The sequence below is a fragment of the Caretta caretta genome, chromosome 6 (genome assembly GCF_965140235.1).
Source record: "Caretta caretta isolate rCarCar2 chromosome 6, rCarCar1.hap1, whole genome shotgun sequence".
Classification (NCBI taxonomy): domain Eukaryota; kingdom Metazoa; phylum Chordata; order Testudines; family Cheloniidae; genus Caretta; species Caretta caretta.
Window position 1 is genome coordinate 8,285,302 of NC_134211.1, and position 21,217 is coordinate 8,306,518.

The 21,217-nt window shown below is 54.1% G+C and overlaps 3 protein-coding genes across 6 annotated transcripts in view; all 3 read right to left on the reverse strand.

Moving 5' to 3' along the window:
- The window catches only part of LOC125638248 (uncharacterized), a 30,336-nt gene extending 28,166 nt beyond the window's left edge, over nucleotides 1-2,170 (reverse strand). For 2 of the 3 annotated variants that reach the window (XM_048853756.2, XM_048853755.2), the window contains exon 1: nucleotides 1,141-1,211. The gene's annotated coding sequence lies outside the window, so the exon portion shown is untranslated. Of the gene's footprint in view, nucleotides 1-1,140; nucleotides 1,212-1,901 lie in introns of those variants that run through there. The other variant, XM_075130076.1, reaches the window with a different exon arrangement.
- Nucleotides 2,171-7,405: 5,235 nt separating this feature from the next.
- ITPA (inosine triphosphatase) lies at nucleotides 7,406-17,178 on the reverse strand. Of its 2 annotated transcripts, none has more exons than XM_048853818.2 (8): nucleotides 16,957-17,178; nucleotides 16,296-16,353; nucleotides 16,135-16,199; nucleotides 13,086-13,159; nucleotides 11,111-11,142; nucleotides 9,922-10,037; nucleotides 8,833-8,909; nucleotides 7,406-7,926 (listed from the first exon to the last, which is right to left on the reverse strand). In XM_048853818.2, exons 1-8 carry the CDS (start codon nucleotides 17,161-17,163, stop codon nucleotides 7,803-7,805), a joined length of 753 nt encoding a protein of 250 aa, XP_048709775.1. In that variant the 5' UTR covers nucleotides 17,164-17,178; the 3' UTR covers nucleotides 7,406-7,802. The 2 variants fall into 2 exon arrangements, with proteins under 2 accessions (XP_048709775.1, XP_048709774.1); XM_048853817.2 differs by having other exon boundaries at nucleotides 16,099-16,199.
- Nucleotides 17,179-18,790: 1,612 nt separating this feature from the next.
- Nucleotides 18,791-20,699, reverse strand: BORCS6 (BLOC-1 related complex subunit 6). Its single transcript, XM_048853824.2, has one exon. The coding sequence runs from the start codon at nucleotides 20,550-20,552 to the stop codon at nucleotides 19,836-19,838; it is 717 nt and encodes a 238-aa protein (XP_048709781.1). The 5' UTR covers nucleotides 20,553-20,699; the 3' UTR covers nucleotides 18,791-19,835.
- Nucleotides 20,700-21,217: the final 518 nt, after the last annotated feature.

A 21,217-nucleotide genomic window follows, 5' to 3' on the forward strand; every position in this document is an offset into this window, starting at 1 on the left:
GCCATCCCCATTGGCAGATCAAAGGAAAGTGAAGAAGTTTGGACAGCAACCCAGAAAACCAGTCCACCTTTAAGTCCTCTGTTCCCACAGCATTAAACTTGTATATCAATAAAAAGATTAAAAACAAAAACGTAAAATGAAAATCTAACACAGCAAGACAAACAGGAAGCACTATACTAGAAACACCGTGAGATATGACTGCTGAAGCTATGAGCACCTCTTAATATGACCAGTGATTATTTCCTATTAAAATATAAATAGCACAAGGGCATCCAGCGGCAAAATGTTAAGGAAGGTAAATGACGGGATGCTCAGAGCCGGCAAATCCTGGATAAATCGGCGAAAGGCGGGAAAGGCCGCGTACGGCGGGGGACTCGGGCAGGGCAAGTCAGAGCAGCAGGGAGGTGGCACTTGGGGCGGGCTCGGAGGCTTTGTGTAGACACAGGAACCGAATCCGGATCGTTTTAAACACGGAAACCAGGGCGCAGCAGTAGCGCCTCGGGGGGGGGGGGGGGGTGTTGCAGGGGGGCAGGTCTCCCTGAGCAGCTGGGGACAACCTGCCCCGGCCAAGCGCGGGGGGCGCTTCTCGGGGAGCGGGTGCTGAGCTGCGGCCCCCGGAAAGGGGGGGGGAGCCCCTCTGCCCCCCACGCCCTGGGACTGCGGCCAGGGCAGATGTTCCCCCTCCCCCGGCGACCTGCTAGTCGCCCCGCCCTCGCGCGGGGGTCCCCTCGGCCACTGGCAGGGAGCGCCCCGGCCCCCCCGTAACGGCCGCCGCGCCCGCCTGCCCCTCCCCCCCGTAACGGCCGCCGCGCCCGCCTGCCCCTCCCCCCCCCGTAACGGCCGCCGCGCTCGCCTGCCCCTCCCCCCCCGTAACGGCCGCCGCGCTCGCCTGCCCCTCCCCCCCCGTAACGGCCGCCGCGCCCGCCTGCCCCTCCCCCCCCGTAACGGCCGCCGCGCCCGCCTCCACCGCTCCCCTCAGTAACCGCCACGGCGCCCTCCTCCCCGCGGCCCGCTCTGGAACCGCTGCGGCGCCCGCCTCCCCTCTGCAGCGGCAACGACCCCATGCAGACAGGGCGCGTGGCATGGGGCTGGGGGGGGGGTGGGAAACCCGCCGCCGCCAGCCCCGCCCCGCGCTCTCACCGGCAGCGCCGCGCGGCCAAGTCCCCGGGAGCCGGGGACCGAGCCATCCGCCACCCTCCTCGGCTTCCCCCAATCAGCAGCCGAGAGGAGACTGGAATGACAAGCCTGCTAACCAATAGCAGCGTTCTACGGCCCCGGCATCGCCGCCCCGGCCGGGGTGAGGACACGTGCCTCGGACAGCCGGACACGCCGCGCCCCCTACTGGCCGGGGCAGCGCGCCGCGCGGGAAGCTCTCAGCGGCCTGCACGGTCCGTGTCCCCCCAGGCTGGCGGGAGGGGGGAGGTGAGGGCATAGGGCAGTGTCCTGGGGGGGCTGGGAGTGTGGGAGGAGCAGCTGGGGGGGAGCAGCCCCTGGGGCAAGGATCCTGAGGGAGGGGGGGGAGCTGCAGAAGGGGGGTGGGGGGCTGGGATCAGCGAAGGGGGGCTTGGGGGCGCTCAGAGCAGCGGGGAGCCCCGTCACCTCTCCTGGGGAAGAGACCAGGGACAGACCCTTGTGGTCCAGAGCCCCCACGGCCCCTCGCACCAGGACCAGGGTGGGGCTGTGCCCTGCTGCCTCTTCTGCCAGCCGGTGCTGAGCCAGCGGGGGATGAAGGCTGCGCTGCGGGCCACGGGCTCCAGTGCCCGCCTCCCCCCACCCCCGTAACGGCCACAGCGACCACCTCCCTCTTCCCGCATCTAATGGCCACGGCAAGAACTTCCCCTGTCCCCCTCTGTAACGGCCACAGCACCCCCTTCCCACAACCAATGGCCGTGCCGCCCTACCAAGAGGGTGGGGGGGGTCACCTGCCGCCCCCTGTGCGGCACCGAGGTCTACTGGCCCCACACGGCCTGTACTCCAGCACAGCACAGGCTTCAGAACGGGCTCGCAAGCCAAGTATGCGCCCAAAGTCCACGCCGGACTTTACTCCTGACAGAAGTCTGCGCCACTGCGCGGGCACAGAATTCATGTGGCCCGCAGTTTTCTGTGCCTCCCCGTGCAGAAAAACGCAAAAAAAATCTGCCAGGGGACACACGTCTCTTCCCCGGCAGCGTGTCTGTTCCAGTGTTCCTGGAGCAGCCTCAGAACAGGGGAGGGGGGCTGGGCGTGCGTGCCTGCGTGGTTGATCACCATGGGGAGGCAGGGCGGGGCTGGATGTACGTGCATGCCAACGAGAGAGAGAGAGAGACTCTGTCCCTCTCGCTTGCTACTGCAGCTCACTGGCATGGAAAGGTAGGGCTTTTTATTATGCACAAGGCCGGCTAGAGGCAGAAATGTAGCAGCCTGCCAGTTAGTTAATTGGTCTCATATTCTGAGGCACAAATGTAGCAGCCTGACTGTGTCCTAACAGTTAAAGTTGCTGTTGACAGTTAATTGATCTCATTCTCTGAGGCAGAAATGTAGCAGCCTGTCTATGTAGTAACATTGTTAATGTTCCTATTGTTAGTTAACTGTTCCCATTCTTAGTCAAGTCCCCCAGAAGCTTTAAAACTGTGAAAGTTTTAAGGCCCCTACATTACCAGAGTGATGTAAAGGACCCCATAGGCGGCAAGTTTTATGGGCCTGTGGTGCCCGTGCTCCACCAATATTCAGGAACACGGGCCCAGCTCCACCAATGTTTGGGCTCATATTTTACATACATTTTGATGTGAACAATATCTCTGTTCATAATTGTCCACTGAGCATCAACTTGAAAGGCATGCTTAACCTTATTTTCATAGGCGCGGGAACTAGGGATGTGGAAACATTTTACACAGGGTCCCAGCTGCCGCCCGGAGACCCACTGCCAGACCTGTGCCCAGGGCTCGGCTGCCAGCTGGGTCTCCACTCCCGGCCCCACACTCAGGGTCCCAGCTGTGGCCACAGCCTCATCCCCCTTTCTCCTGTCTGGGTCCCCCTTCCCAGAGACATGGCCCTGCTCCCGGCCCCAGCTGTGGGGGTGGGGTGGACAGGGGTAAGGCTATATATCGGCTTACAAGGAAGGTGTGGGGGACTGTAGTGGGGCAGCTGCCCCACTCCAAGGTAAAAGGAATTAAGAGCAACTGAGGGAGGCTGGAGAGGTAGGTGGCCCCAGGTGTGGCTCTAGTGAGACCGGCTAGCTGCCTGGGAGCGAGGTACCTGAAGCAGAACAGGGCTGGGGAAAGGCAAGAAGAGCTGGGGAGCTCCAGCCTGGCAACTCCCCAGGCTGAAGGCCTTATTGAAGGCCTACAAAAGTACTGGGGCTACAGAGGTGCAGCCTGGGAATTGGCAGAGGCAGCTGCTCCTAATCCCCCTTGCCAATGATGAGTGGCCATTACAGACTACAGTCTGCCCCAGTGAGAGGGGGCTAGATGATGACTGGCAGTAGCCACTGAGGCAAGGCAGGCACAGAGCGTTGGGGGTCCCCCTGGGAAGGAAGACCCAGAGTGTGGGGGTACTGCTAGGGCAGAACACCGAGGTAAAGGGGCACTGGGGTCCGGTAGGGACATGGGGCCTGATCAGGCGAGCCACTGGCCAGCAGAGGGCGCTCCGAGGCAAAAAAAGAGCTAATTCCCAGACAACCAACAGGAGGGGCCGCGCCGGTGAATCAGTGCCCTGCTACAGGGACAGGTCTTGGACCCATTCTGGCCACCACCAAAAATTATACAAACCTGGAGCCCATGAAGGAGCCTTATTATAAATGGCTGCTTGCCTATATATCTTTTCTTATAAGTTTCTTATTTTTTTATGGGTGTGATTATTTGTTATATTATTATAGATTTATATTAGAGTATATTTTGGCTCTAACACAAGGGACCTGCAGGCCACATCCTGTTTGTTGACCTAAGGCAAAGTTAGCGTACATATGTTTGGGACTTTTCACCTGGATAGATGGTGATGAGCTAAAGCATAAGGTCCATGTATGGCTGCGACCTTTAACATACAGGATGCGTTGAAGTAGGTTGGCATAGGGGCTTTCCTAAATTCATTCCCTTTTAAAATTAACAGGTTAAAATTAACTGGTACACCACAACTTGGAACTTGGAAAGAACTGAAATAACCGGTTAGGACAGAAATAACAAATGTGATACCTAATCACAAAAGGGCCATGGTAACGAATTGACATATACGATAATAAGCTGTGATCACTGATATACTGACCAGTAGGAAAAAGACACTCCAACATTAGTAAGGCGAGGAAATACAAATAAGGAAAAGGGGGGAAATCCCCCTACTGAATATGCATCAAACATAGCAGTGTCAGCGTAACGTATTATAAAAGTGGCATCCCAGCCTAGGGGCGGTAGGAGCAAGAGATGTAGTCCTTGGGAGGTGACAGAGTGATGGCCACTGGTGATGAGGAGCACAGTGATGGTGATGAGGAAGGTGATGGCTAACACTGCAGGTTGTTCTACAGGAGATGGTGAGAGTATATGGAAGTGCAGAGATACATTCTGTAGTATAAAGAAAAGGAGTACTTGTGGCACCTTAGAGACTAACCAATTTATTTGAGCATGAGCTTTCGTGAGCTACAGCTCACTGCTCATGCTCAAATAAATTGGTTAGTCTCTAAGGTGCCACAAGTACTCCTTTTCTTTTTGCAAATACAGACTAACACGGCTGTTACTCTGAATTCTGTAGTATCTCTATCTTACTGAGTTGGAGTGTTTGTGACTATGTTAAATGTATTAATAAACTATATTTGTAAATATAAAAGAGTTCCTATAGTGTGAGTGTTGCAACTGTGCACATCGGGTTTCCCAACTATATAATAAATACTGGGCCTGATCTTGGGGCAAGAACCCGTCGACCCTCAAAGTGATAACTGGGGATTCTTAAGTAAATCGGTATAATTAATACACAATCTAAAGATGAGAAAACAAGTAGTAGTTACAAGCACTGTTAAGGCACAGCAGGAGCTAGCCCAGAAGCTGTAGTAGAGAGAGCCTGGAGCACTGGGCCTGGTGCAAGATCTGAGGCCTGAACCCAGCACCCCGTCCCGCATCCCAACCTTCTGCTCCAGTCCTGACCCCCCTCCCACATGCAAATTCCCTCCTGTACCCCACACCCCCTTCTGCACCCCAACCCCCTGCCACAGTTTCTAACCCCCTCCCATTCTCTGAACCTCTTGGCCCCAACCTGGAGCCCCCTCCTGCATCCCAAACCCTACCCCAGAGCGCATACCCCCAACTGAAGCCCTCCCCCCCACACCCCAATCCCCTGCCCCAGCCTGAAGCCCCCTCCCACACTCCAAACCCCTCAACCCCAGCCCAGATCCCCCTCCTACACCCCAAGCCCATCATCCCTGGCTCTACTCCAGAGCCTGCACCCCTGCCAGAGCCTTCATCCCTCCTGCACCCCAACCCCCTGCCCCAGCCCAGTGAAATGAGTGAGGGAGTGAGTGAGGGTGGGGGGATGGAGAGAGCTGGGACGGGGCCTCGCAGAAGGGGTGGGGCAGGGGCAGGGCAAGGGTGTTTGGTTTTGTGCGATTAGAAAGTTGACAACCCTAGAACCCCTATGAACACATCTCTGAGTTTTTTGTTAACCAAGAACAGACAGTCATGAGAGGACTTCAGTTCGCCACTCCAGGCCAATAGGGGCTGCAGGAAGGGCAGCCAGCACATCCCTCGGCCCGCACCCCCCATTGGCCTGGAGCAGCAATCGGCCAAACCTGCAGACGTGGCAGATAAACAAACGAGCCCAGCATGCCAGGGGCTTTCCCTGAACAAACAGTGGACCACAGTTGAGAACCTCTGTCTTAGAGGCACCTACGGATGGTGTTAAATTTTCCCAGATTACTGGATGAGGGCTTAAGCCAGTTCTATTTTGTATTGTTAAGAGGAACCCCTAGATACTGAACCTAGCCCCTGTTGCTGCTGCCTCCCCCTGGCAGAAGGGTTGCATTGGGCTCCCTCATCATAAAAGGGCAGGAATCTCTGTTGGGTATATTGTGTGGGGCTCCCTTTATATAATGAGGACACACAGATTGTCCTTCGTGTGAGGAAAAAAAAGATACGGCTAGTTTCCCACTAGAACGCATCAAGGGAGGCTAGGCCAGGCTGGGTAAGACGTTAAAGAAATGGAGGCTCAGGTGATCTTCAGTGAGATTCTACCTGTCCCAAGAGTAGGAGAGAAGATTATGATCATCAACAGATGGCTCAGGCAATGATGCTATAAGGAGGTCTTTGGGATATTCGACCACTGGGAGGAATTCACGGGCAGAGGACTGTTCTCCTGGGATGGACTCCACCTGAATAGGGAGGGAAATAGACTTCTGGGATGGAGGTTGGTACAACTGATTCAAATAGCTTTAAACTAGGAATTCTGGGGAGACCGTTGGGATCTCCACGCCCGAGTCTAATACTAGTGGGAGGAAAATCAAGTAAAAGAGGATACAGCAATGGAGAAAGGAACAACAAAGGGGAAGAGAATGGACATCAAGAGGAAAGGTAGTGCCAATACCAATGATACTAACAGTCAGGTAGATGATACTGGCAGTAGAATGATTGTTCCTAATCAGGTGAGGAATCTGGGCAAAGCCAAGCAGAAACCACAAAGATGTCTGTACACAATGCAAAGAGCCTGGGTGACAAAACGGATGAATTAGAACTACTGACACAGGAAGGGAAACCAGATATTACAGGGATAATAGAAACATGGTGGACTAGTCGTGAGAGGTGGCAAGAGGTGCTCGGAGGAGGGGCAGAACATGGCAGGAATAGGCTGACCGGGGGCAGGAAGAGGCAGAGTAGGGGTGGGACCGGCTCTGGGGCGGAGCGTGGGTCGAGCACCGCGTGGAAAATGACAAAGTCAGCGGCTGTGGTATGTGCTGTTCAGGAAAGACAGAAATAAAGGCAAAGGTGGTAGAGGCGCGAGGGCACAGCAGGCTCAGAGGAGGGGGTGGGAAGGGTGGTGATGGGAAGTACATAGCAAACTAGCGCTGTAAATTTAATCTGGATGTGTTAGTGACCTTTGCATCACACTTTCATGTCATTAGACAAGCTGTCAGATACTTTTCACAGGCATTTTAGCCATCAGGATTACAATACACAAAGGGGAAATGATCGTCATTTTTCCCACTGATCTTGTGCAATGACCACTGACTGATCTTCCCATCACCACCCAAAAAAATCCTGTTGATAGGGCAACAGCATAGGGGAGAACAGAAGAGGCAGGGTGAGCTGCACAAACGCCACCGGCCTGGGACAAGCTGTGGGATAACGTGAACACCAAACTCTGTATCCAGTGCACTTCAGCCCCTAAAAATCAGTGTAGACCCACTGGCTTCTTCAGGCTCCTCAGAAGCAACAAAAGGAAGCAGAAAACCATCCCAGCTTTAAAGTGGGCAGCTTTATTCTACATAGACAGTACAGACGACCACAAATGGACCCCACATCTCACATACAACTCTCTGTAAAAGTCTGGTGTCCCCAAGGGCACATCTTCATTGCAATCAGAGACTCGCGGCTGGCCTGGGTCAGCTGACTTGGGGTCATGGGGTTCGGGCTGCAGGGCTAAAAATGGCACTGGAAATGTTCAGACTTGGCTGGAGCCCAGGCTCCGAAAACCAGCGAAAGCCAGGCTCCAGCTCGAGCACAGGCAACTACACTGCAAGTTTTAGTCCCACACCCCAAGCCCCGCAAGCCCGAGTCAATCAAGCCGGGCTCCGAGGCTCGGTGCCGTGGGGTATTTATTGCAGTGTGGACGTAGCCCAAGACACCGGAAGCCTAACTGGGAGTGGAGGTGGCTTCTGCTGGGTTGTTCTGCTGACTGAAGTAGCCGGAGAGCTCTTTGAGTGCTCTGTAGCGATGAGAGATGGAGTTCTTCACTGCCTTGGGCAGCTCAGCATACCTGGGGAGGAGGAGAAAACAGGAATGGCCACAATCCCAACCAAGAGTTTAAACCACGGTTTACTTGGTAACTGCGTGCTCCTGAGCTCCAGCGGCCTGTTGAGAAGCTGAGACCGCTCCCTTCACCGGCTAGTGTAATGCCAGGCCTTAGAGATGCCGCTGGTGACAGACCAGATCCGTGCATTCTGTAACTGTTACATTCCTTTGCAGAAGTGGTTCCCTTGGCCTGCTTTGTACGTGCAGATTAGGGCGCCCTCTGTTGACTCTGGGCTTTACTTCGGCACCAACCTTTTGTCACATAATTTCTACTTGGGAGTCAAGCAGGCTCTCTTGCCAGGCTTAACTCACTGAGCCCTTTGTCATCTTATTCAGAGGGCAAGGAATTGAGTGCAGCTCAGTTCCCAAAGGAGAGTCAGACCCTGGGCCTGGGTCTCCATTGTCCTGGACTTGTGCAGTCATGTGCCCTAGTGCAAGGCCACCTCTGTCCATTTATTTTCAACACTACTCTAGGCAGGCTGATGCAGCTCACTTAAAGTCAGAGTCAATAAAAACCATATCTGACTCCTACAACAGTCCACTAACTAGCAGCAGCTACTAGAAAACAAGAGCAGAACTGTCCCTGCATCTCTCCAAAGTCTGTGAGGAGTCCTAGGATGGGAAACAGTTCTTTAGAAACACGCTGCACACTCAGGTCTTCTGCCCTACAGGCTTGAGACAGTCTGAGCTGTGAGGTTCCGAGCCACGTCCCCCATGGTCAAAGCTGTTCAGATGTAAAATTCTGCTTTAAGCCCATCTCAACTTCCCTCTGGCAGAACTCACTGTAAGTGGGTTCCACTTGATGCATTAACAGAACCTTTGGTTTCTTGGATTTTCTTAAGTAAAGAATTAAAGGCAAAGAGTCACTTACGTCTGGTCATAACCGTCAGGCTGAAAGCAAGGATCCCAGCCAAAGTCTCTGGGGCCTCTGGGTTCAACAATGCGACCCTGCCAATTCGAGGAGGAAGAAAAAATAAGAGGTTTCTTTCTCAGCACTGCTCTGCCACATTTACATTCCAGATCATTACACGTGGAAAAATGAACCTCTTACATTTTAGACCTCTGCTTTGTGAAACCACCAAAAGCTACAAGATTGCTTAGCATTCCCGCAAAACAAGGCCAAGGTAAACAACTAGGACTTCTTGGTTTAGTGCTCCATCTTCTTACGTCCATGCCGTAGGCAGACAGACCTCCTGCACTGCTCTCCACCTTCCCCTGGCAGGCCTGCTCAACATACACATCCCAGGGCGTTGAGGCTTCAGGACTCTGCCCCCCAATAAGAATTCCTGACTGTCTGAAGGATAAACTAGCAAACAGGCATAGGAGCAGGAGAGAGCAACTGCAACAAGATTTAAGGCTGGCTGGAGAAAACTCTGGGCATGGATGGTGGGAGAAGACCGGTCACTTCTGTGCTTCTCAGTACCAGCAAGATGTAGCCATATTAGAGGGAGTTCGGAGAAGAGCAACCACATATCCAAATGAAAACGATAGGGTCTGGAAAGACGGACATCTGAGGAAAGGGTTAACTATGTGCAGCTGAGTGATGGGGCTTGGAGCATCACTGCCAGCTCATTGAAACGGTGCAGCCACACATTCTGCTCCTAGCATTAAAGGGCTTGGACGGCTGAAGAGCCACCAGGCTCAGGAGTGGAGACAAGAGAACTTGGAGGATCATTCAGAACCTTTAACCAACGTTTTCAAACTCAGGTGCCCCTCGGCACCACGATGAGAAGCCCGATCTCCAGACGTGCTGAGTATCCACATCTCCCACTGAAGTCTTTGGGAGTTGCAGCGGCTCAGCAACCCTGGAAAAATCAGGCCATTTATGTAGGTAACTAAATATGGATGTAGGTGGCCAAGATGAGCCCCATGCGAATTAGTGCTGTTAACGGACTCACGTTACAAGCCCCCTCACTCCCATCTGCAGAGGCTTCTTTTGCACAGTGATCTGAATACCTACACAAGTTTGGCCTTTGAACAGCTTCACCGGGTCCTCCGGGTTTCCAGTGCTGAATGCAAAGGTGCAAAGAGCATAAGCAGACTTGTCTTCAAACCCCGCTAACAGCTTGTACAGACCTAAGCAACAGAAGAAGGATTCCATCATCTCCACGTTTCATTCGGCACACAGCACAACTGACAAGAGGCAATCTGCGACAAGCGAGGGGAGGGGGAACCCCAAACAGATAACATTTTGTGCCCCCGTGGCAGGCCTCCCACGGACTGCATCCACATTCACAAGGGTGAGGGAGTATTACCGGGATTAGGCAGGGAATGGTGTCTCACGGGTATTTCAGGAGACTGGTGATCAGGATTCCTGGACTCTACTCATGAGTTTTCCACAGAATCCTTGCAAGGGGGCTTAATGAATGTTTTTGAAATGTTTTGCAATGCCTAGATGACATGCTACATAACTGCCTAGGATAATGGTTTTATTCATCTGAGACTAAAGGTTACATCTCCTGTCACTTGGGGTCAGTCTGTTTCCCATTGTCCATACTTGTGACAGCATTATGCAGCAGAGAGGGAGCTCCCAGAGTGTAGTCAGAAGAGCAGGCAAAGAAGGGGAATTTGGTGGTACTGGAGGGACACGAGGTGGGTGACAGGAAGATCAGATCAGTAAAAAGGAGATCAGGAAGGCACATACAGGGGAGGGATGGATTTTGGATAGGTTGGAAAAGAAGTGACAGGATTCAGTAATAGTCTAGTTGTGAGGAGGGGAAAGGAAAGAGGGGTGACACAAAGGTTGTACTACTGTGTTGCCATGCTGAACTGATAACTACAGGGCAATTAGGAAGAGCAGTCATCAGTACCAAGACAGATATGACTCTGAAGAGAGTGGGAGAGGTAGATTTGGGAATCATCGGCACAGAGATGGCTGCTGAAGCCATCAGAGCAGATGATCTTACTCACTGATAAGGTGGAGATGGAGCAAAGGGAGGGGCTAAGGGCAGAACATGATGGGACACATGGAGACCGTGAGGAATGGGGAGAAGTGAGCAGTCCCAGAGATGGCAAAGCAACCAGTCAAGTGCAGAGCCATGAAAGCCCAGAGAGGAAAGGGATTCATTTCACATTATTGCTAGGTTGCACAGGAGCATGTGATTCTGAACAGCAAATCCCATTCAGAGCAGTAATTCGAAGGGAAATACCTTCTGGTTTTAACTTCTCTAGAAACCATTTTCTGAAACGTAAGAAGAGAACACAAGTGTCAGGAGCAGGGTTATTTTCTGCCATTGCCATCAACAATGGAAATATGTCCAGCGCAACATTCTAGGTCTGATTTCTCTCTGCACAGGTTTCCTAGCACCATGAATCCCTGTTGAACTTGCGCTGTTTAGTAAACCTTACTCCGGGCTATATATTAACAAACATTATGAAATGCAGACTTAGACCCCAAGCCAGCAAGTTACAGACCCCCGTGGGTCATACTAAATCAATGGGTCTCCTCCCTGGGCCAGGGGTCAACTTGCATGGAGTTCATTGCAGGGTTGGTGCCTATTTCTTAAAGAACTGAGCCTGTGGCTCTTTAGCCCAAGATTCTACTCCAGTACTTTTGCTATTCAGATTACATGCCAGTCTGCTGTGCCGTACCACCTAGCATGTATGTTCAATATTTTAGCGAGGAAGCATAGTCTAATGGTTAAAGCAGAGACCCAAGACACCTGGGTTCTTTTCCTGAGTTGCTGTACAATTTGGGGGAAATCACTTAAGCTCTCCATGTGGTAGCAATCCCCCCTGTACAATGGGAAGAATACCTACCTCGCATAGGTGAGTTTGTAAAATACTTGGGAGCTCTTTAAATAAAGAGAACTATAAAAGCGCTAAGTATTCCAGAGGCCAAGTGTTCAGAAGCGTAATTCCCACAAATGAGCAGTGAGATGGTAAAAAAAAATCCTTCATCTTAAGATTTTTTTTCCTCCTTCCAGAATCACTAAGCCAATTAACTCACATCTGGGGAGTGATCATTCGCCCAGTTTTGTTGTAAGAAATAAAGAAGATGAGTTACAGAAGTACATAATCACATTCCGCCTTCCATGTTTTCTGCCCTAGTAACCTGAACAAGCAGAGCAAATTGTGAAGAAATTGCAAAACTAAAAAGCAGTACCAAGAGCTATAGTAGGTCTTTGCTAGAGGAGTTATGAGTAAGGCTGCGGTTCGGTCATGGATTCCGTAACTTTCTGGGAACTCCAGGACTTCCACAGCTGCAGCAGCTGGTGTGGCTGGCCCCAGGGCTGCCTGAGCAGCCGGCCCCAGGGCTGCCGGAAGAGCAGTCAATGTGGCTGGCCACTGGAGCAGCAGCGGTTCTGGGGGCTGTCCCAGAGCCATGGTCCCGGGGGGCCTCAGAGCAGCGGGTGGGGTCAGCAGTCAGCCCCAACTGCCAGAGCAGGGGTCAGCCATTGGCCCCCGGGGCCCCCCCAGAGCAGCTAAGATTTAGTCAGGGGTATTTATAATAAAAGTCAGGGACAGGTCACGGCCCGTGAATTTTTGTTTACTGCCTGTGACCTGTCCATGATTTTTACTAAAAATACCCGTGACTAAACCTTAGCCTTAGTTATGAGCGATTAAATTTAGAAATCTTGTTACCAGTTGAACTACAGCAGCCTCCAGGGTCCCATTATATAATAAAATAAATCCAGCGATTTGAATTAACAAAACTCTGAAGCTCTTTCTCTACTGCAGTGGCAGAATGGACAAAATTCCTCCCCTGATGACTTCAGAGTAGTTACACAAAGGATGAGTTTGGTCCAATCACTTTAAACCATCATTTCAGTTTAAGAGCCCAACCCTCCAAATGACGCCCGTGCTGAGTTTGGAGTGCATGGATCAGCCTCCAGGGATTCCTTTGCAGGGCCAGTAGCTGGGAGTAAATCAGGCTCACTGAGCTGTTCAATCCATCCCATGCACCACGCATGAAGTGCAAAGCAGGGACCAGGTGAGTACAAATCCCTTCCCCATTGCCCCACTCTTCAGGATGAAGCTGCAGGAGTTAGAACAGCAAACAACAGAAAAGAGAGTTCTGCTAATGGGATTTGGAGAGCCCCCAGGACTCACATCTCAAAAACCCACAGCCCCAGTCAAACCGTAGTACAGGAAAGAACTACACGCATATTCACTCCTACTTACATATATGGTCCTGGGAGGCCCCCCAAGGCATTGAAACACAAACAAGTATCTTCTACTATAACAGGTCCCTGAATCTGCAGAGGGAAGTCAAAAAAACAGAAATATTAGATCTAAGGGGAAGGCACCCTCTCCTAAACTGCCTTTTAAGTTACAATCCATTATGGTTCCACATGACGTTAGAGGCTTCATAAAAACACAACATCCATTAAAGCTCCTTAAATCGGAGGCTAAGAGAACAAGCGACAAACCCTGTGCTCCGCATCTGCAGTTAAAAGGGGAACTACCACGGCAGAGAGAATAAGCTTTCCTTTGGAAGTCGGAGGAGAACTAATCTAAAGCATTCATATGGGTATCGCCCTCATTGGGGGGCCAGTGCTGGAGGAACCTAACATGCGGGGGGCTGCATTTGCACAGTCCTGGCTTTCATTGGAGCCCAAGGCCTAACTGGCTTCTTGAGTCTGAAAGAAATCTGCACCTGCGCTCTTTGGATGACAACCTGCCACTGGCTAGTGGAGAATCATAGAATATCAGAGTTGGAAGGGACCTCTGGAGGTCATCTAGTCCAGCCCCCTGCCCAGAGCAGGACCAATCCCCACCAAATCATCCCATCCAGGGCTTTGTCAAGCCTGACCTTAAAAACTTCTAAGGAAGGGGATTCCACCACCTCCCTAGGTAACGCATTCCAGTGTTTCACCACCCTCCTAGTGAAAAAGTTTTTCCTAATATCCAACCTAAATCTCCCCCACTGCAACTTGAGACCATTGCTCCTTGTCCTGTCATCTGCTATCACTGAGAAGAGTCTAGATCCATCCTCTTTGGATCCACCTTTCAGGTAGTTAAAAGCAGCTATCAAATCCCCCCTCACTCTTCTCTTCCGTAGACTAAACAATCCCAGTTCCCTCAGCCTCTCCTCATAAGTCATGTGTTCCAGACCCCTAATCATTTTTGTGAGCTACAGCTCACTTCATCGGATGCGTACTGTGGAAACGGCCGTTTCCACAGTATGCATCCGATGAAGTGAGCTGTAGCTCACGAAAGCTCATGCTCAAATAAATTGGTTAGTCTCTAAGGTGCCACAAGTACTCCTTTTCTTTTTGCGAATACAGACTAACACGACTGTTACTCTGAAACTAATCATTTTTGTTACCCGTCGCTGGACTCTCTCCAATTTCTCCACATCCTTCTTGTAGTGTGGGGCCCAAAACTGGACACAATACTACCTCATTGCCACCCAAATGATAAGAGGGGATCAAAGGCGCTGACCCCGTACCTGCAATCAGGGGCGCCGGAACAGCGGGTCCATGTAGCCATAGCCCCATCACTTTTAAAAGAGGGAGGGCAATGTCCTCCCACTTTTTACTGGCCGTAGGACATGTGGAAAGGAGCGAGCAGGGGCTGGGTTCTTAGTGGGAAGAGGCGGGGCACGGGCGGGGCCTCGGGAAAGAGGCGGGGCAAGGCCTGGGCAGGAAGGGGTGGGGCACAGGATGAAGGGACAGTGCAAGGGTGGAGCCTAGGAGAAATGGGTGGTGCCAGTGGCCCCCCATACACACACATTTTTAAGGAGCTTTTGCCGCTCCTGCCCACAATAGGTACAGCAACTCCTGACTTAACGTCGTCCCGGTTAACGCTGTTTCATTGTAACATTGCTGATCAATTAGGAAACATGCTCGTTTAAAGTTGTGCAATGCTCCCTTATAACGTTGTTTGGCAGCCGCCTGCTTTGTCCACTGCTTGCAGGAAGAGCAGATCGTTGCAGTTAGCTGGTGGGGGCTTGGACCTTGGGTGGACTAGCAGCCCCCCGCATCAGCTCCCTGCTCCCCTAAGTTCCCTGTGCAGCAGCCACCCTATGCCGGGCAGTTCAGCTGTCCCTCCCCCCACTGCCTTGTGCTGCTCCTGCCCTCTGCCTTGGAGCTACTCCTGGGAGCCTCCTGCTTCCTGCGGGGGGGGGGGCGAGAGGGGTGCTAATGTCAGGGTGTCCCCCTCTGCCCACTCCTGCCACCCATCTCCACAGAGCAGTGGGGGGACACACGACAGGGATCAGGAAGGAGGGAGCTTAGTGGCAGCAGCTGCTGTCTCAATTTGCTGATCTACTTAAACAGGCAGTGTACTTAGAGTGGGGTCAGCATATTTAAAGGGGCAATGCGCCTCTCTCTCTCACACTGTGACTCTGTCTGCCATGCTGTCTCCCCTCCCTCCATTCATGCTGCCTTGTAGAGTGTGAGGCTGCATTAACAACAACATGTTAACCTTTGAGGGCTCAGTGGAGTGTTTGTTCATCATTTAGCAGTAAGGTATCCCCTGGGAAATATCCCACCCTCTTCCACCCTCTGACTTCACCACCTCAACCAAGCTTCACAATCATCATTGCTACGTACAGTATTATAAGTTTTAAACAAACAGTTTATACTGTGTATATGTGTGTATGTGTAAATATATATATATTTCCCTGGAACCTAACCCGCCCTATTTACATTCATTCTTATGGCGAAATTGGATTCACTTAACATTGTTTCGCTTAAAGTAGCATTTTTCAGGAACATACCTACAACGTTGAGCGAGGAGTTACTGTACCTAGTAACAGTGGCAGCCTCTGTTCTAGGGATGTGAGAGGCCGGAGCTCTGTGGATGGACACACTACCCTTCACCATGTCCCTGCTCTACCGGATTGGAAGACGAGAATACTAATAATCTAGGACAGAGCCAGTTGTAAGAATGTTCTGCCAAAGAAACTGAGCAGACCTCACTCTCAGTCCTAGAGATCAGTGGGATCAGGCCAGGGAAGGGCCTTTGCCGCGGCAGACCCCATTTATGACCCTTTCTCATATGGGCTTCCATTGGAATGTCTCTGTAGCTATATTCAAATCTTCTACGTCCTTTTTGTTGGCACCAGTCAGTCCATGGCCATTTAATTCCCCACCAACTCTGTGCCAAACGGGTGGGTTGTCATGCGGTGGGTAACAGCTGGGCCATTTAGCCTAAACTCTTTGTTAATCTGTATTCATTTTTGACTTACACCTGTGGAAGTGGGAAAAGCGGAAAAGGACATGACCTGATTTGCTGCTTCCCGACATTTCTGAATGGAGATCTCGTCTGGCTCCCCTTGGTATTCTGGCACTGCAACAACAGGAGGGATTATTGCGGGGGGAGGGTTGGCCAATGGCTGCTGAAATGTTACTGTTTAACGAGTGAGAAACAAAATCACGGGCTTACAGTCAATTTTTTTTGCGACCAGTCTGTAGGGAAATGCATCCCCAAGGATCTGAAGGACCTGTTGGGAACGAGACAGCGGGTGTTCAGCAAGCTCTGCGGGTGGGAGACAGCACTTAACCCAGTGTGTGAGATACTGGGGGATAGTTTGGTCCCATCCCTCGCAGCCACAGGGGCTCTCGCCACCTGCCTCAGACCCACGCACTACGGGGGGGGGTGGCAGGAAGTTGGCAGCAGGGCGGGCGCTGGGCAGCGCCGGATGGGAGCAGTGTTTGTCCAGGACCAGGGATGGCGAGGGGGGACTCGCTCTAAGGCTCCCACCAGGCTCTGGTGCAGGGGAGCGGGCCCGCCCCCCCCGACGGGGCTCGTCCGGGGACAGGTTCAGCGTCGGGAGCATCCCCAGGGCAGCGACAGTCCCGGCGGTTGCGGGCGCGGGAGGCCGAGCCACGGCTTGCCCGGCCGTTAACTCTGGAGCCTAACGATGGCGGCACGCGGAGCGGCCGGGCAGTGACAGCAGGGGGCGGGGCTAGCTGCGGGGGCGGGAGGAAGCACCGCACGCGGGAGGCGGCCCCGCCCCTCCTCCGGGAGTTGGCGGACACCGTGCTCACTCCGGTACGGTGGCCCCCTCCGTCCAATCTGCGCAGCTCCCTGCCCCCCCACCCACCTCCTCTAGCTTCTTGGCGTTGCCGGTCACGAACACCACGTTCCTCCCGGCGGCGGCCGCCATAACAGAGCCACAGCGCCTGCGCGCTGACCTGCCCATCACAGTCTCAGCGCCCGGCACCCAGGGCAACGCCCCCAGCCCCGCCCCGCGGAACCGGCCAATGAGAGGAGAGACCGCCGTGGAGACCGAAAGGAGCCGGGTACGCATTTCCGCTGACGAAGGCGATGGATGCTCGGGGACAAAACACTTCCGGTCTCCCAAGCCGCTACTCGCTGGAGCAGACCGGAAGCGCCTGTCTGCCCCACTCCACCCCGAGCTCTACGGCCCTGGAGGCCGGAAGTGCGGGGTCGGGTTGCTCCGGTAACCGATGCCCCGCCGGAGGGGGCGGGGGGCTGCGGAGACCCCGCAGGGCGATGCTGTTGCCCGGGTGTAACGGGGCCTCCCGCGCAGCCCCGCCCCCCAGGAACAGACCCTCTGCCGCCATCGGGGCCGGGGGGTCGCCAGGGGTTTTACCGCCCCGCTGCCCTGCTTCGGGTTACCAACCTTCTATTGGCCCAAACCCAACACCCTCGCCCCGCCCCCCGCCCCGAGGCCCCGCCCCCTTCCCCGAGGCCCCGCCCCCCGCTCACTACGTTCCCCCTCCCTCGGTGGCTCGTTCTCCGCCACCCTCGCTCACGTTCCCCGGGCTGGGGCAGGGCTTTGGGGTGCGGGAGGGGGCTCTGGGGTGCGGGAGGCGGGCAGGGCTCTGGGGTGGGGCAGGGCAGGGGATGAGGGGTTTTATGGTGCAGGGGGAGCTGGGGGCCGGGCAGTTCGCAGTGCGGGAGGGGGCTGCGGGTTGAGGCAGCGGGTTGGGGTGCAGGAGGGGGTGAGAGGTTCAGGGTGTGGGAGGGGGCTCTGGGCTGGGGCAGGGGATTGAAGTGCAGGGGGGTGAGGGCTCTGGGGTGCAGGAGGGGGTATGGGCTCTGGGCTGGGGGTGCAGGCTCTGGGGTGGGGCCAGGGATGAGGGATTTGGGGTGCAGGAGGGGGCTTGGGTTTGGGGGGGCTCAGGGCTAAGGTAGGAGACTGGGGCCCAGGCTTACCTTGGGCGGCTCCCGGTCAGCGGCGCAGCAGGGCTAAGGCAGGCTCCCTGCCTGCCCTGGCACTGCGCTGTGCCCGGGAAGCTGCCAGCAGCTCTGGCTCCTAGGCGGGGGCAGGAGGCTCCGTGGTGCACGCTGCTCTTGCCTGCAGGCACTGCCCCCCTCCAGGTCCCATTTGCCGGGAACTGGCCACTGGGAGTGAGGAATCAGTGCTCGGAATGGGGGCACCGCATGGAGCCCCATGGCCCCCCAGCCAAGGAGCTGGACCTGCTGGCAGCTTCCAGGGCACAGCATGGTGCCCCAGGACAGGTAGGAACTAGCCTGCCTTAGCCCTGGAGCACCGCTGACCAGGCTTTTAATAGCCCGGTTGAGGGTGCTGACCAGAGCTGCCAGGGTCCTTTTTCAACCAGGTGTTCCGGTTGAAAATCAGACACATGGTCACCCTAGCCCTACTCCAGTTTGCAGGCTCCCACGGGGAGGGGGACTCTGTTAGGCCCAGCTGCACATCCCCCCCACACTTCCAGGCTGCCCCTGGGCTGCTGGGGGGGATCCCTTCTGGGCCTAGTGGGGGTTCAGGCTCTGATCCCCTCCCGCTTCCACTCCTCTTTAGACCGGACTCCCTTGGGCTTTAGCAATGCTCAGACAGAGGTGTGCCATTCCGGTAGGGTCTTACCAGGAGAGAAATGCCTTAGTGCACCAAGGGGCTGAGAGACTCAGAGCCAGGGGAGTCACTTAACACCTCTAGATGAGGAAACAGCTGAGAGCAGGAAGTTCCTGTCTTTATTAAGTTCCCCCCCATACAGCATAGCCTGGTCCTCTCTGGAACTGAGGAAGGCCTTGGGGCTCTATAGCTAATTCTTTCTGTTCCCCAGATACACTGAAAGGAGCACTTCCATACCACATGCCAAATATTAAATACATGCAGCCCTGCTGTACTAAAACAAAGAAATTAACCAGTTGAAGGGTATAAGGTCCACAGAGCATATGTACACAGCTGTCATTTCTTCCATATTTAATATAGGTCACAGGTTAGGCTGCTAAATGTGGAAGCGAATGTGAGAGTCATCAGAGGTTTTGAGAGAGGATTCAGAATCTGCTTCTGAGCCGGCATCCTGCACATCCACTTGTAGGGCAAACTCCTCAGCTGCTGAATATGGAGAGCATGGGAATTTCAAAACCACTCAGGGCGGGCCTTGTTCTTCACCCATTGAAATGGGAGGTAAACCTCCCCTTGACTTCAAAGGGAGCAAGGCAAGAGCAATGCTGGGCTCTTTTGAAAATAACACCGGGAAGCCTCAATAGCAGAAGTTCTTTCCTATGGACACATTTTAAGTTGTTTGGCAAATTGCAGAGTGGTTTTATTAAGTATAAATATTCTTATTTTACAGGGAAAGGTGAAATACACAGATGAGGGAATCCAGTTCACTATTCCTTGTCCAGCTGACAATTCTTCCCAGCTGGGATTTTGAAAGCAGCCCAACTCCCACTGAAGTTGGGTTCCTACTGAATTTGAGAGCATCATTCCCTTAGGGTCCTTTGAAATCCTGAGCATGCATCATCCCCTCTAACGAACAGGGAGGGTGGGAAATTTTCAAGTAATTGGTCAGGGGACATTAGCCCCTTTCAGACACATCCTCGGCAAAGCAGTGTCTGCTTTTAGTGTAACAGGCTTATGGCAGCACAAGACATGAAAGAAACACACAACCACACACATTACATGTTCCCTTTTGGAGTTTGCAACCAGCACAGCGGTCCCCCTCCCCCGATAGTAACAAAGCAGCTGCGAAATGTTTTCCACCGGCCCTACTTGCACAGTGACTCCAATATCTCCAGGGTCCTTTTGATCTCCCGGATCTGTTTGGCCAGGGCGTGGACCGGCTGCATGGAGCGGTCCAGCTCCTCGCAGCGGGCCATCAGGGTGTACATCCCTTTGATACTCATGTCTACGGACTCGCCCAAGCTGTCCACGGCGTCCCGGTAGGTCTGGATGTAGCCCACGCTCAGGGCCGTCATGTTCTGGATGCTGCCGTTCAAGCTCCTCATCATCTGGTCCACCTTGTGGGCCACCTCTTGGGTCAGGCGCTCCAGCTCCGTCAGCACCGCGGGGTCAATGGGGGGGATGTCGGCCGCTTTGCTCCGCCCCAGCCCTGGGAAGGGCTGGCCCGGGGGCTCCGGCTCCTCCAGGCTGCCCCGGGAGCTCAGCTTGATTTTCAGCTGCAGGTTGTTGGCCACGAAGTGGGTGAGGTCCCCGTCGTGGCTGACCGTCCCTTCCAGCTCCAGGGCGCTGGAGATGGTGGCGCGGCGCCCCTCCTGCGCCCGGCTGGCCCCGTACGCCTGGCTGATCCCATCCAAGCTGCGGCTGTCCAGCAGCCGCCCTCCGGCCAGCCTGTCCCCGGCGGCAGCCGCTTGCTGCCTCCGCGAGCCTTCCCGGCACGGATCCTCCCGGCTGGCCGCGGCCCCCGGGGCTTGGACGCGCACCTGGGCCATGATGTGCTGCGGCAGGCCTGCGCCCCTCTCCATGCTCCGGCCTGGGGCTTCCCAGCGCGCACAGGCCGGGAGAGCGCGGGAGGGGGACAGAGGGACCGGAGGAGGAGCCTGGGGAGGGACGCAGGGAGAAACCAGCGATCCAGTCTGCCCACTTCCCTGCTTCCTCTGTGCACCTTTCCCAGAAGGAGGAGCGAGCTGCGGGCAGGGGGATCCCTGATTGGGCTCTCCCAGAGGCAGGGAGCAAATCACAAGGAGCAACACCAGGACAGGGGGAGGAGACGAGACAGGAGAGGGTGGGAATGTGATTGAGACGGATGGGATGGGGAGAGAATAGGATGAGGAAAGAGAAAGTAGAAAAAAGAGACAGAAGAGGGATGGAGGGAGAAGAGGGGGAGGGAAAGGGTCACGGGAGTGAAGGGCAGATTCATGGATTTTAAGGCAGAAGGAATCTGATCATCTACCTTGACCTCCTTCATAGCATGGGCCACAGAATCTCACCCAGTTGCCTCCGTATTGAGCCCAGTCGCCTGTGTTTGCCTAAAGCAGTGGTTCTCAGCCAGGGCTAGGCAGAGGTCTTCCCGGGGGGGAGCATCAACTCATCTCGATATTTGCCCAGTTTTACAACAGGCTACACAAAAAAGCACTAGTGAAGCCAGTACACACTAAAATGTCACACAATGACGTGTTTATTCTGCTCT